General features: G+C 37.1%; 1 protein-coding gene across 3 annotated transcripts in view; it reads right to left on the reverse strand.

Annotated features, from left to right (window-relative positions):
* IBTK (inhibitor of Bruton tyrosine kinase) overlaps positions 1–12,055 on the reverse strand; it is a 102,593-nt gene extending 90,538 nt beyond the window's left edge. For all 3 annotated transcript variants that reach the window (XM_074333227.1, XM_019729561.2, XM_019729560.2), the window contains exons 1-2: positions 11,883–12,055; positions 3,456–4,163 (exon numbers count right to left, since the gene is read on the reverse strand). In XM_074333227.1, the coding sequence (XP_074189328.1) occupies positions 3,456–3,776 (321 nt within the window). In that variant the 5' untranslated portion in view covers positions 3,777–4,163; positions 11,883–12,055. The remainder of the gene's footprint in view (positions 1–3,455; positions 4,164–11,882) is intronic.
* Positions 12,056–12,073: the final 18 nt, after the last annotated feature.

Below are 12,073 nucleotides of genomic sequence, written 5' to 3' on the forward strand. Positions count from 1 at the left end.
ATTTCCCCAAAATATAAGCTCTAACTGGAAAATAAGCCCTAGCATGATTTTTCAGGATGATTGTAATGTAAGCCCTACCCCAAAAATAAGTCCCAGTTAAGATCGTCAGCCAGACGGACGCCTTCAGTACATCCATTGCAACACAGGACATACTGAATTATAAACTAATATTAATATGTAATTAAATACAAATAAATATTATTGATATTAATACTTAAAATAAATAACATAAATTATAATTAAGTATTTGTAAATACCCAAGCGGGCACCTTTGGATGAGAGTTAATCGCCTATGTAAACAGATGAACTCAAGACTTACTGCTAAATAACCAATCGGAGTACAGACACAATGCACGAATAACGTGCACACTTGATAACAAACGAATGTGGTTGTGTCTAATATGAATCTTCATATTTCAATACGTTGTGTGTTGTAACGGATGTACTTAATGCACTCGTGTGAAATCAAGAAATGTTTTCTGAATTTGGGTGCCTGCACTTTTTCACCGCTTTTGTGTGGATTATCATTCTTAAATGTCATCATTTTTGTTGCCACTCCTGTCTCGTAAGTCTTCAATTAACACTTGATTTAACGGTAGATTTAAGGGAAATAATATTTTGACCCCCAGACAAGACGAGTGCAAAAAGAAAGAACTATTCTGTCAAGTACAAGAAAGGAATCGTGGAGGACTCCCGGGGCAAGAATCTTATGGCTTTCTGCAAAGAGAAGAAGCTGGATCTCCGAATGGTCCAAAAATGGTGAGCAGAGTACGATAACCTCAGTCAACAGGTGGACAAGGGGAATGCTAAGAAGTACAAGTGTGGATCAGGTCAGCAACCATTATTTCCAGAGCTGGAAGACATCATCTGTGAATGGACTGCTGACAGGAGAGCAAAGGCTTTGGTTGTGCGCAGGGCTGATATTCAAGCATTTGCCCTTGCAATGGCACCACAGTTAGAAATATCCCCAGAAGAATTCAAAGCATCACAACACTGGCTGGATGGCTTCCTGCAGCCATATGAACTGTCTCTAAGAAGATCGAAGGGCCGGCCCAGTGGCTCAGGCGGTTGGAGCTCCGTGCTAACTCCGAAGGCTACCAGTTCGATTCCAACATGGCTCTCAACCACAAGGTTGCCAGCTCGATTCCTCGAGTTCCACAAGGGATGGTGGGCAGCGCCCCCTGCAACTAAGATTGAACACAGCACCTTGAGCTGAGCTGCCGCTGAGCTCCCGGATGGCTCAGTTGGTTGGAGCGCATCCTCTCAACCACAAGGTTGCCAGTTTGACTCCCGCAAGGGATGGTGGGCTGTGCCCCCTGCAACTAGAAAACGGCAACTGGACCTGGAGCTGAGCTGTGCCCTCCACAACTAAGACTGAAAGGACAACAACTTGAAGCTGAATGGCACCCTCCACAACTAAGACTGAAAGGACAACAACTAGACTTGGAAAAAAGTCCTGGAAGTACACACTGTTCCCCTATAAAGTCCTGTTCCCCTTCCCAATAAAAATCTTAAAAAAAAAAAAAAAAAAGGATCGACAACACTGTTCAAGCTGGAAGATACTGAAGTTATTAAACGTGCACTTGTATTCAAGTCCTTTGTTGATGGCATCGACTTTTCTAAATGCCAACTCTCCAACATGATTGCTGTGGATGAAACTGCAGTGTTTATGGGCCAAGGATCTCAAATGACAATTGATCAGAGAGGTGCCTCGTCAATCTACTACATTCCCTCCACTGGTTACGAAAGTGCATGTGTTACCTGTATTTTGACAATTCGTCTGGATGGAAAGAAAGCCCCACCTCTAATCGTCACTAAGGGCAAGAAAGATAAGGTTGAACATGTTTCAGGCATTTATGTTCTTGAAAATGAAAAAGCCTGGCGCACAAGCAATTATAAGGAAGTGGGTCGACTTAATGCTGCCACTTGTTTTGCGAGGTGGCCAAAGAGGTCTGCTAGTCTGGGATTCAGACAGAACTCACCGCGCAAAAAACATGAAGAACTTCCTTACAAAGAGAAGAATCAATCAAATAATGATTCCCGCAGGAATGACTGCCTATCTCCAGACTCTTGATATTGCAATAAACAAGCCATTCAAGGACCATTTTAGCATGGAAATCAATGACTAAGTTGAAAAGAGAATAGAGAGAAATCAGCATGGAAACTGTGAAGCCTAGCCTGCAAGAGGTCATGGTGAAGAATTCATGGGATAAAATCACTGACAGCTGTGTTGCTAATGCACTGTGAGCAGTCTACATGGACAAGAAATGCTCATTTAAGGGGAGCTCTATTGCTGGACATGAGACATTGGGGCCAATGATTCTAAAGGAAATGGAGTCGCAAGAAATTCAAGTCGGAATTCGGGGTTTGGAGAGTTATGGAAATGTTCCAGAAGAAGATGACATGACTGTATTTGAATAAATGTAGATTTTTATACATGAATAAATGAATAAATGTACATTGTCATACATGAATCAATGCAGGTTGTTGTACATGGAAAAAAATAAGACATCCCCTGAAAATTAGCCCTAATGTGTCTTTTGGAACAAAAATTAATATAAGACCTAGTCTTATTCTCAGGGAAATATGGTATATACTGAAAATTATTTTGATCAGCAAATGTTACTACATAAAGACCACTATGTAAAGACTTTCTTAAAAGTCAAAAATAGATGAAGACACCAAAGATGAGCTTCCTAATGTGAGCACATGTTCCTTGGGGACAGGAACTGCTTTGTTTTTCTCTGGATCCTCCACAAACAGGACAAAGTGCCAATACAAAAAAAAAAATCTTTCAATTTAAAACTCATGACTTCTGATAGTGAATATTTAATTTGCATTCAATAGTAAAATGACATTGGGTATATCTCAAAACACTTCATTATTTAGCTATAAGAAATTTGGATTTCATATACCTGATGGGCAATTACAAATAAATTAAGCTGATTCTAATTATTAATTTTTTGAAAGAGTATAAACACTTTATCCTAGCCAAACAAGAAATAACATACCATTCAAAAACTTGGTCCCTAAGTGATGTACACGTACTTCAATAACTAGTGTCCTTTTAAAGTAGCTAAAATGGTTATTCAAAGTGAACCATCTTTCTTAAAAGTACTAAAGGATACACAGTACTGATTAAACAATAAAATGTCTGAGATTTACTTCAAAATAATATGGGATGGAGAAAATCAGTGGGACATACATAACACAAAATTGGCCAACAGTTCGTTGTATCTTGTAAACTTTGGTATATGTTTAAAATTTTACATCATAAGAACTTTAAATAAAAAATATATATGGGATTTGAATTCTAAAGATGAATTACAGCAATAAAAGTAACAATTAATAAAAACAAACTCAAAATTTTTTTGGAAAGTATGTTGCATATATGAAAAAGATTAAGAAAAATATATGCCAGACCCAACAGTTTTAAATAAACAAATGACACTTACCTTCAGTAGAGACCAAACACAATCAATATGTCCATAAAATATGCTTCTGTGCAAAGCTGTCCATCCTGACTCCATGTCTTTCACCAATGGATCCACTCCTTTCTCAATAAGCCATTCTAACACTCCTTTCTTCCCACAGGAGGAAACGAGGTGGAGGGCATTTCTGCCAAAGGCATCCTTGATAGTTACAGCATTGTAACAATGACTGGAGAGAAAGGCCTTAATCTGGTTTTCACTTCCCTTGGTCACCACAGAAAGGATATCCAAAGCATGCTGCAGGGATCGACACTTGGATGTGCAGTCAGGGATGGAAGAATTCATCCTAATTTTTTTTTTTTTTTTTATACTGCTTACTTCTTCAGAATAGTCATACAAGACTAATTTTAAAAAATGAAAAAGCCAGGATACAAAGATGCTTTCAGAAAGAGTTATAGAGAATAAATGGCCTGTTTAGGATTGTAACTTAAATCCTCACAGCAAAAGTATAAAACTATAAATCTTTGTATAATTTATTTTGGCACTTAAATCAAAAAATTATAAACAGCTCTATAAAGTTTATCTCAAATACAAGTTCTTTATTTAAAAAAAAAAACACAACTGTGCAGTTTATAAATTATTCCTGGAGTCAAGCACCAAGGGGGAGTGAGGAGGGGACCTCCCCCTCCACACTGTCTGATCCTTTTAAATATCCATAATTGCAAGGGTGACCTATAAGAGAAGAGGAAAGGAAGTTTAAGTGAAAATACAAAATTTATCTCTCGCTATCCTCAAGTACTTTACTGTGCAACTACCTCAATATTTAAATACCCCTAATTCCTATTTCAAAAAAAAAAAGGAAGAGTCTATCAACTTTCACCTTCACATTTATAGTGTTCTATATCGACAACAGTCATTCTGACCTTTTTTCCAGTCTCATATTTAAGGTTAACCTCTGTGTCTGTACTCTGGAATCCACCTCTTTCCTTCCAGAACTTTCATTCTTTCTTGCCTGCATATTTACCCTCTACTGGTTATGTCCCTACAAGTTACACACACACTTAAATCCACCATCTTTATAGGAACCTCATCACAAACCTTTACCTCTTAAATCTGTACCACCACCACCCACCCACAATAACCAACACTCTCATGATTTGATTTTTACTAAGTCCCAGGTACGATGCTAACTAACATTCTCTCTGCCCAGAAGATCCTTCAATATAGGAAATGATAATTAAAGAACATGTATCAAAACAACTGGAGAGCTATACAGAAAAAAATAACTTTAAATACTTAGTTTATACCTTAAACCAATATAAATTCTAGATGGCTCAAAGACAAACATAAAAAAATGACATCACAAAAGCTCTAGATGAAAACACAGGAGACTCTTTTACATAATCTCAAAGCACAAAAGGACTGTGTAAGTATGATCTGAAATCTAAGTTATAAACAAGAGAGTAATAAATTCAATCAGTTTAAAACCTACATCAAAAACTTTTAAAGACAAAAAAACAGCAAAAATCTTCCTTTATATAGTCTCTACAAATCATCATGAGACCAACAGAATAAAAGTCAAAGACTTACATTTTTCAAAAAAAGAAAAAAAACTTAAATGCATTTTTAAAGAGGTTCACCTCATACAAAAGAAATACCAATTAAAACTATGAGATGCCATTTTGTACCTATCAGAATGGTAAAGATTAAAAAAGTTGATATTGCTATGTATTGATACAGTTATGAGGAAACAAGAACTCTACACGATTGCTGATGAAAGTATAAATTAGTATCACTTCTATGTAGAGTAATTTAATATTTATCAAAATGTCAAATACATTTTCCTTCTGTCCCAAACAATTTTACTCCTAGAAATTTATCCTGTAAAAATATATCCATGTATGAAATGGCCTAAGTACAAGAACATTCACTGCATCATTGTTTGAAATAATAAAACATGGGAAAAACTAAATAGTTAAAAGAATTATGGTATGCTCATGCAACAGAATATAATTTATGTATCAGAAAGAATGAATCAGCTATATAATTTGATATAAAATAATCTGCAAGATATTGTAAAATGTCTTTTCAAATGGAATGCATTTCTAATATCATTTGTGAGAAAAATGTGTATGTATGTACATGTTTATACTTGAATATGCATGAAAGAGGTCTAGAAAAATACACCAAAAATGGTGAATAGTGGTTGCTCCAGGGAAGGGCACCAATGGTTGGAGACAGAAATGGAAGGCAGACTTACTTTTTACTGTGAACCCCTTTTTAATGCTTTACCACATGCATGTACACCTATTCAAAAATAAATGTGTAAAAAATATAAATAAATGCTAATACAGAGGGTGCCAAAAAATGTATAAACATTTTAAGGAAAAAACTGTATTAAAATTGTAATACTCAATATATACCAATAAAAAAAGATGAATACACGTGATGTGTATACATTTTTTTGGAACCCCCGGTATAATGACTAGAGAGGCCATTGGAAAGTATAGAAAACTCAACCATCATACATGAGCCTCTACCTTCCTTTTTTCCAATATGCTACTCTATCTGCTTTGTTCCATTCAGACCTGGAGAAATGAATATCATTTGTCAACTATTTGATAAACTACTATTCTTCAGTTTCTTCACAACCTGTTAGAACACTAACCACCAGTACATTGGAAATTTTATATATCTAGAGTGGACTACTTTACACTGAGCATTTCTCATCATTTCTTTATTTATCATCTCCTCTAATTATTTATCTTCTCCTTTCAGTATTTCTGTTCTCTGGATTTTAAATGAGTAGTCAATTCATTTATAATGCCTAGATTTTCAAAGCTTTTTACCAGAATTTCTAACTATATTCTCTTCTCCAAGGTATCAAACTATTATACTTATATTCCCCAAAATATTTTTTTTAATTTTAATTTATTTTGAGTGTTGATTTGAACCACAAACAAAGAGTGTGGTACTTAGATGACATAAAGAAAAATGTACCAAAGCCTCAAGTAGTTTAAACTGTTAAAACTGGAACATGATATATGGCAAAATTCAAATATAGTTAATTTCATTCTGTTGAGGCTCTAAAATTTTGCCATCGTTATATTTTCAGTCTTCACAATACCTGAAAGGAACTACTTATTGGTGAATCACTCAAACCCTATATGAAAGAATTAAGATACAACAGGCAAGATCTCCCTAATTTGTTACTACATAATTTAAACATTGAAAGGGAAAATAAAAGGAATATTAAATATAAAAGTGATACCATAATAAAATACATATATATAGAGAGAGAAGCACATAGAGAATACTACAAACATTAATATGGACGTGACTAAGAGCTATCATTTATGAGAGCCCTACATATTTGGATACAAATATAGCAATGCTGGCTGCTACCAATTACGTAACTGTGAAAATTACGTAACTGTGAAAATTACGTAAACTCTCCAAGCCCTTACTTATTTCCTCATCAGAAAAAGGAGACAATACCACTAATCTCACAGAGTTACTGTAATAATAAATAAAACTGCTTAGCATGGTACCTGGCACCAAATATGCATTCAAGAAACATTAGTGTTTATTACTATTATTTCTTCAATAATGAAAAGGTAGCACGTTTTAATTCCAAAGTTCATGTTTAATCTTCAGTTTCTCCATCACCTGCTTTCCATGCGTACTTTCCCATGAAACTACGCATGACCTCCAAATTGCCAAATACTTTTGGATACTTTCACATCTTATCTTATTTGACTTCCCCATTTTTGAGTCATCAACACCTCATTTTCCTAAGGAGTCTTTTAGAAAGGGATGATCCTCTCTCTTGTCACTTCTTCTGACCTTCCCCTGACCTTCAAATTCTAGGCTTCTCTCAATGTTCCATCTTCATTCTTCTTTTACTCTCTACCTCATATTCTCCCTGGATGATTTCAATCTCTCGTGTTGATTTTAACCTACATGTTTAAAATCCCCAAATCTGTCTCCTGCCCTCATGTCTGTCCTAAATTCCAGACCAGTATTTCCAATGTTTAGTGTAAATCTTATTTACGCATTCAACAAATGCATATTGAAGGCAAAGAAAACAAAGGAAATCAACATTTATTAAGCATCTAATACATAGTGGTTATTTCACACCGCAGAGATTAAGCCACCCAAATCATACCACCAGTAAGAGTTAGAATTCAAATACAGATCTGTTTAACAGTCAACTCCAAGCGATCTCTACAACACTACACTGCTTCTGCAAAGCACCTACAATAGGTCACAAGGTACTAGGAATACAAAAATAAATAGGACTTTAATATTTTACATAGAATAGTTAGTAAGTACAGGTTCACAGATAAATATTTAAGTGAAAGTATAGCTCATTTAACAACTGAACTGATTGAACAAAATTTATTATCTATTACATGGTCTCTAGCATCAAAGGGTTGCAGTTTTGCAAAAGAGACTCATTTTTTTTAAGCAAGTAATAAAAAATATGACTATAAACCTATGGTAAAGATAAAACAAGTGACACACAGGAATGGGGAATGAACAAGAGGAATCCAGGGAAGATTTCCCTCAGGAGATGTATACAGTAAGACTTAAGGTGAGTACATGTTTGCCTGATAAATTCAGGGTGAGTAAGCATTTGAGGCTGAGGAAACAGTAAATACGAAAACACTAGAATAATCTTGGTCCATTCTGAAAATTCCAAGTAATTCAGAAGACAGAAATGAATAAGGCATAATACATACACAAGGATGAACTACATTATGAACAGCATCATGTGCCTTTTTTAGAGATAAACAAAGTGTGCATTTCAGAGATACATTTAGGATCTTGAATTGACAAGGGGTGGTGATAACTCCCAGGTTTCTGGCTTGATTACAGGTAAGGCAACCAATAAGAATATGGGGTGAATACTTTGGAAATCAGAAAAACAAACTTAACAAAGGAACAAATAAAAATTAAAGTTGAAAATTTCTGTTTTATATGTGATGAATATGAAGTGTTGATGGGAAACTGAGTTGGAGGGGTGTAGCTAGCTACAGGCAATTGTTCACCCTTGAAGGCTGGTCCACCACAAAGGTGTTCGCCAGTGGAGGTTGACCCCTAAACAATGGCTCACAATCCTACTTATCCTTGGTTAAGTGTTATTTTCCAAAAACACAAATCTGATCATGTCACTCTCCGGCATATCCAACCAAACTGAACCAATATCTATGTAGACACACCTTGGAGATTGCAGGTTCGGTTCCAGACCACCACAAAAGCAAGTCCTAATCTTTTTGCTAGTGAGAGCTCTCGCCTTCAATTTATAAAAAAGACACTACATCTGTGAAATGCAATAAAATAAAATATGCCTGTATTTCGTGTGCTAAGAATAGTAGCATTACCTCAGGAAGAGGATGGCAGATGATGACCATGTAGCATATAAAGTTCATGCTGAATTCAGAACACCTGAGCTAGTAGCCCAGGTACACCACTAACTAGCTAGCTAAACGACCCTGGGCACGTTATACAGGTACCTCGGTTTTCAAACATAATCCGTTCCGAAAACTATTCAAGGCCTGAAAAGTTCGAAAACAGCCGACAGCTAAGCCTCAGGATCTTGCACTAAGCGGAAGCCACATGACATGTTCGACTTCTAAGGCGTGTTCGAAAACTGAAGCACTTACTTCTGGGTTTACAGCGTTCACAAACCAAAATGTTCAACAGAGATGTTCAAAAACCGAGGTATACTGTAACTTTCTAAGCTTCCATGATCTCACTTGTAAAGAGATAACAACTATTTATCTCCTGAGTTGTTCTGAAAAAAATAAGACAATTCATTCCTAACAAATGTTAACCAAAAAAAAGGAGGAAAGGGGGGCAGCCGTTTTGCTCAGCGGTTAGAGCACAGCGCTCATAACACCAATGTCACGGTTCGATTCCCACATGGGCCAGTGAGCTGCACCCTCCACAACTAGATTGAAAACAACGGCTTGAGCTTGGAGCTGAGCCACCAGTGGGTAGCAGGCCAGTTGGCTCAGTGGTTAGAGCACAGGGCGCATAACACCAAGGTAGCTGGTTCAATTCCCACATGGGGCAGTGAGCTGCACTCTCCATAACTAGATTGACTTGGAGCTGAACCGCGCCCCTCACAACTAGATTGAAAACAACTTGACATGAAGCTGATGGGTCCTGGAAAAACACACTGTTCCCCAATTAAAAAAAAAAAAAAAAAAAGGGAGAAAGAGACATATGGGTATACAGGTCAGAAAATGGCATAACTATTAGTAGGTCCTTTCTGTTTGGAATGATTTTCACCCAAACCTTTACAAGGCAAAACATCTAATACATACTGGACGTTTTTCATCGCAGAAAGCCAATTGTCCACGGCTTACAAACATATAATAGCATCTACCATCTTTCATATGAATAAGCATAGTGCTTTACATAATTCAACTAATTTAATTCTCTTTTCAGCTTCATTAATGCCCATGTAGATATGTTTAGCTTCATTTTACAATGAGGAAATACATTGGTGTAAAATTTAAGCAGCTTTATGTAAAGATTACTCTAGATTCTACCTATACTACCCAAAATACTCTCTTAAAATGCAGTTAGGAAACCTTCAGTGAAAAGTAGAAAAGTATAGTAGAAAAAATTACCCTTATTTGTAGTCATAGAATTGGGTTCCTACAATCTAAACCTGTGGCCAAGTAACTTAATCTCCCTAATCCTCAATTTCTACATCTGCAAAATGATAATAACCTGCCTTATAGTACACTTTTCCTACACATAAAGATTTTAAGCTCCTTAAGAAAGGGGAGGAGAATGCCATACTTCATATTTCTCACAAATATATAATATGTATTCACTAAGTAGGTTTATTTTTTTTAAAGAGCTCCCTAAAACCAAAATATCTTCTCCATCAACTTCCATCTATATTAACTGTTACAAAGATACAAATTATAGTGGCTCATAAGGAAAGAATTTAATTTTTTTTTAATTCTTTCTGTATGACCAGAAGAATATAGTTCACCTAATTTTAAAACACAAGCCCTTACTATGTTAGGAAATTAATAATTTAGCTTTATCAATACTGTATTTCATTCTAATGTTTTCTCAAATATCCTCTGCGTACAAGAGATAACTAATTCAGTACTCTATCAGTGCAAAACACAGTTTCAAAACAGAAAACTCCCAAAATTTTAGGGTGCAAGCACATCTCTAGATGTGGCAATGAATTACTGCCATATTCAGGAAAATACACTAACTTTGATACAATTTATAATAATTAACCAAGTAACTCGGAGCTCCGTTATATAATAATTGCATTCATTTGTGGTCTGTTGAACTTTTTGGTCTCAAAGCACAATGAAGGTTAAAAATGTAATTAAGTTCCTCACGTAGAATTTGGCATACTGAAATCCCTCAATACAAGTTTTTAAAGAAATTTTTAAATAATGAAAGATCTATTTTTTTAATTTATTGAAGTAAACTCTGTTTTGACTAGTTTCTGCAAATATCTGTAATAGAATTATTTTTAGAAAAACAGTTCTTTCTGCCCTCATCTACCTTTATATCAGTTTCTAAAACCAATAAAAATCAAGGAATTCAAAATAAAAAAAGGAGTGAAAATATCAACAAGGGGCTATGCAAGGATGTGAATTTACACACCACGGGCAGAGATGCACTACCACTCATAAAAGTCACATTCTTTCAGTTTTATGATAAATTTCGATTTTTCAAATACCCTACTTCGAGGCATGGGGAAAAAAAAAAAAGGTGCTACATCAATCTGCTTCCAGAAAAATATCCTGTCTGGTTCACACACGAAGTTTTATGAACTACGTCGGAAAACAGGAGTCAGGGATGTCCAGGGTTATCTATTTCCCTGCTGAAGTAAAACTTTTTTGGAACCTGACAACCTGATACAAGAACAAAAGGCCTCTATCCTGTGTCCTCCATAACTCCCCCCCGCCAAAAAAACGGTTCCTTTTCACACAGTCAATTCATACTAAATTTCACAGTATCCCCAGAATGGAGTAAAACTGTGTGACCCTACGAAGGGGATAACATCTGGAGGCACGACTTCAAATTCCAGGCTGGAAGGAAAGGGACTCCGAACAACTATCTGAAAACTAGCAACGTAACAGCGTTGGAGGGCGTATCAGGCAGGTCCGCAACGTAGCTCGTGGCGTGAACAGACCATTCATTAGCTGAGGGATGTGGCGTGAAGGCGGCTGCAAGGACCCGTGACTCTCCAACCGCCCCGCGACGCCTCGCGCGAAGCCCGGCAGCGCCGGCGCAACTGGGTTCCCTCCACGCGGCCCACCCGCGACACTGGAGTCCGCGGTCACCCGCACCCTCTGGAAAGTGAATACTGTCCCATCCACCCCCCGCCCCGGGCTGAAGGCACACCGTCGCCTCGGCCCGCTCCGCACGGTCCGGCCGCGCCGAGCCCTCCCTCACCAGTCGCTAGATGAAAGTGCGCCGGCGGTCTCCTCGCAGGGGACACACGGCCGCGCAGGAACTCATCCTCAGTGAAGGCAACAGGAGGAACCGAACCGCGCCAGTGGGAGGCTGATCCCCAGACCCCGCGGAGCTCTGGAGGCGGCTGCAGCTACAGCCCCGATTACAGTCACGGCGAAAAAAGAGCAGGG

This window comes from Rhinolophus sinicus, linkage group LG05, assembly GCF_036562045.2.
Source record: "Rhinolophus sinicus isolate RSC01 linkage group LG05, ASM3656204v1, whole genome shotgun sequence".
Taxonomy (NCBI): domain Eukaryota; kingdom Metazoa; phylum Chordata; class Mammalia; order Chiroptera; family Rhinolophidae; genus Rhinolophus; species Rhinolophus sinicus.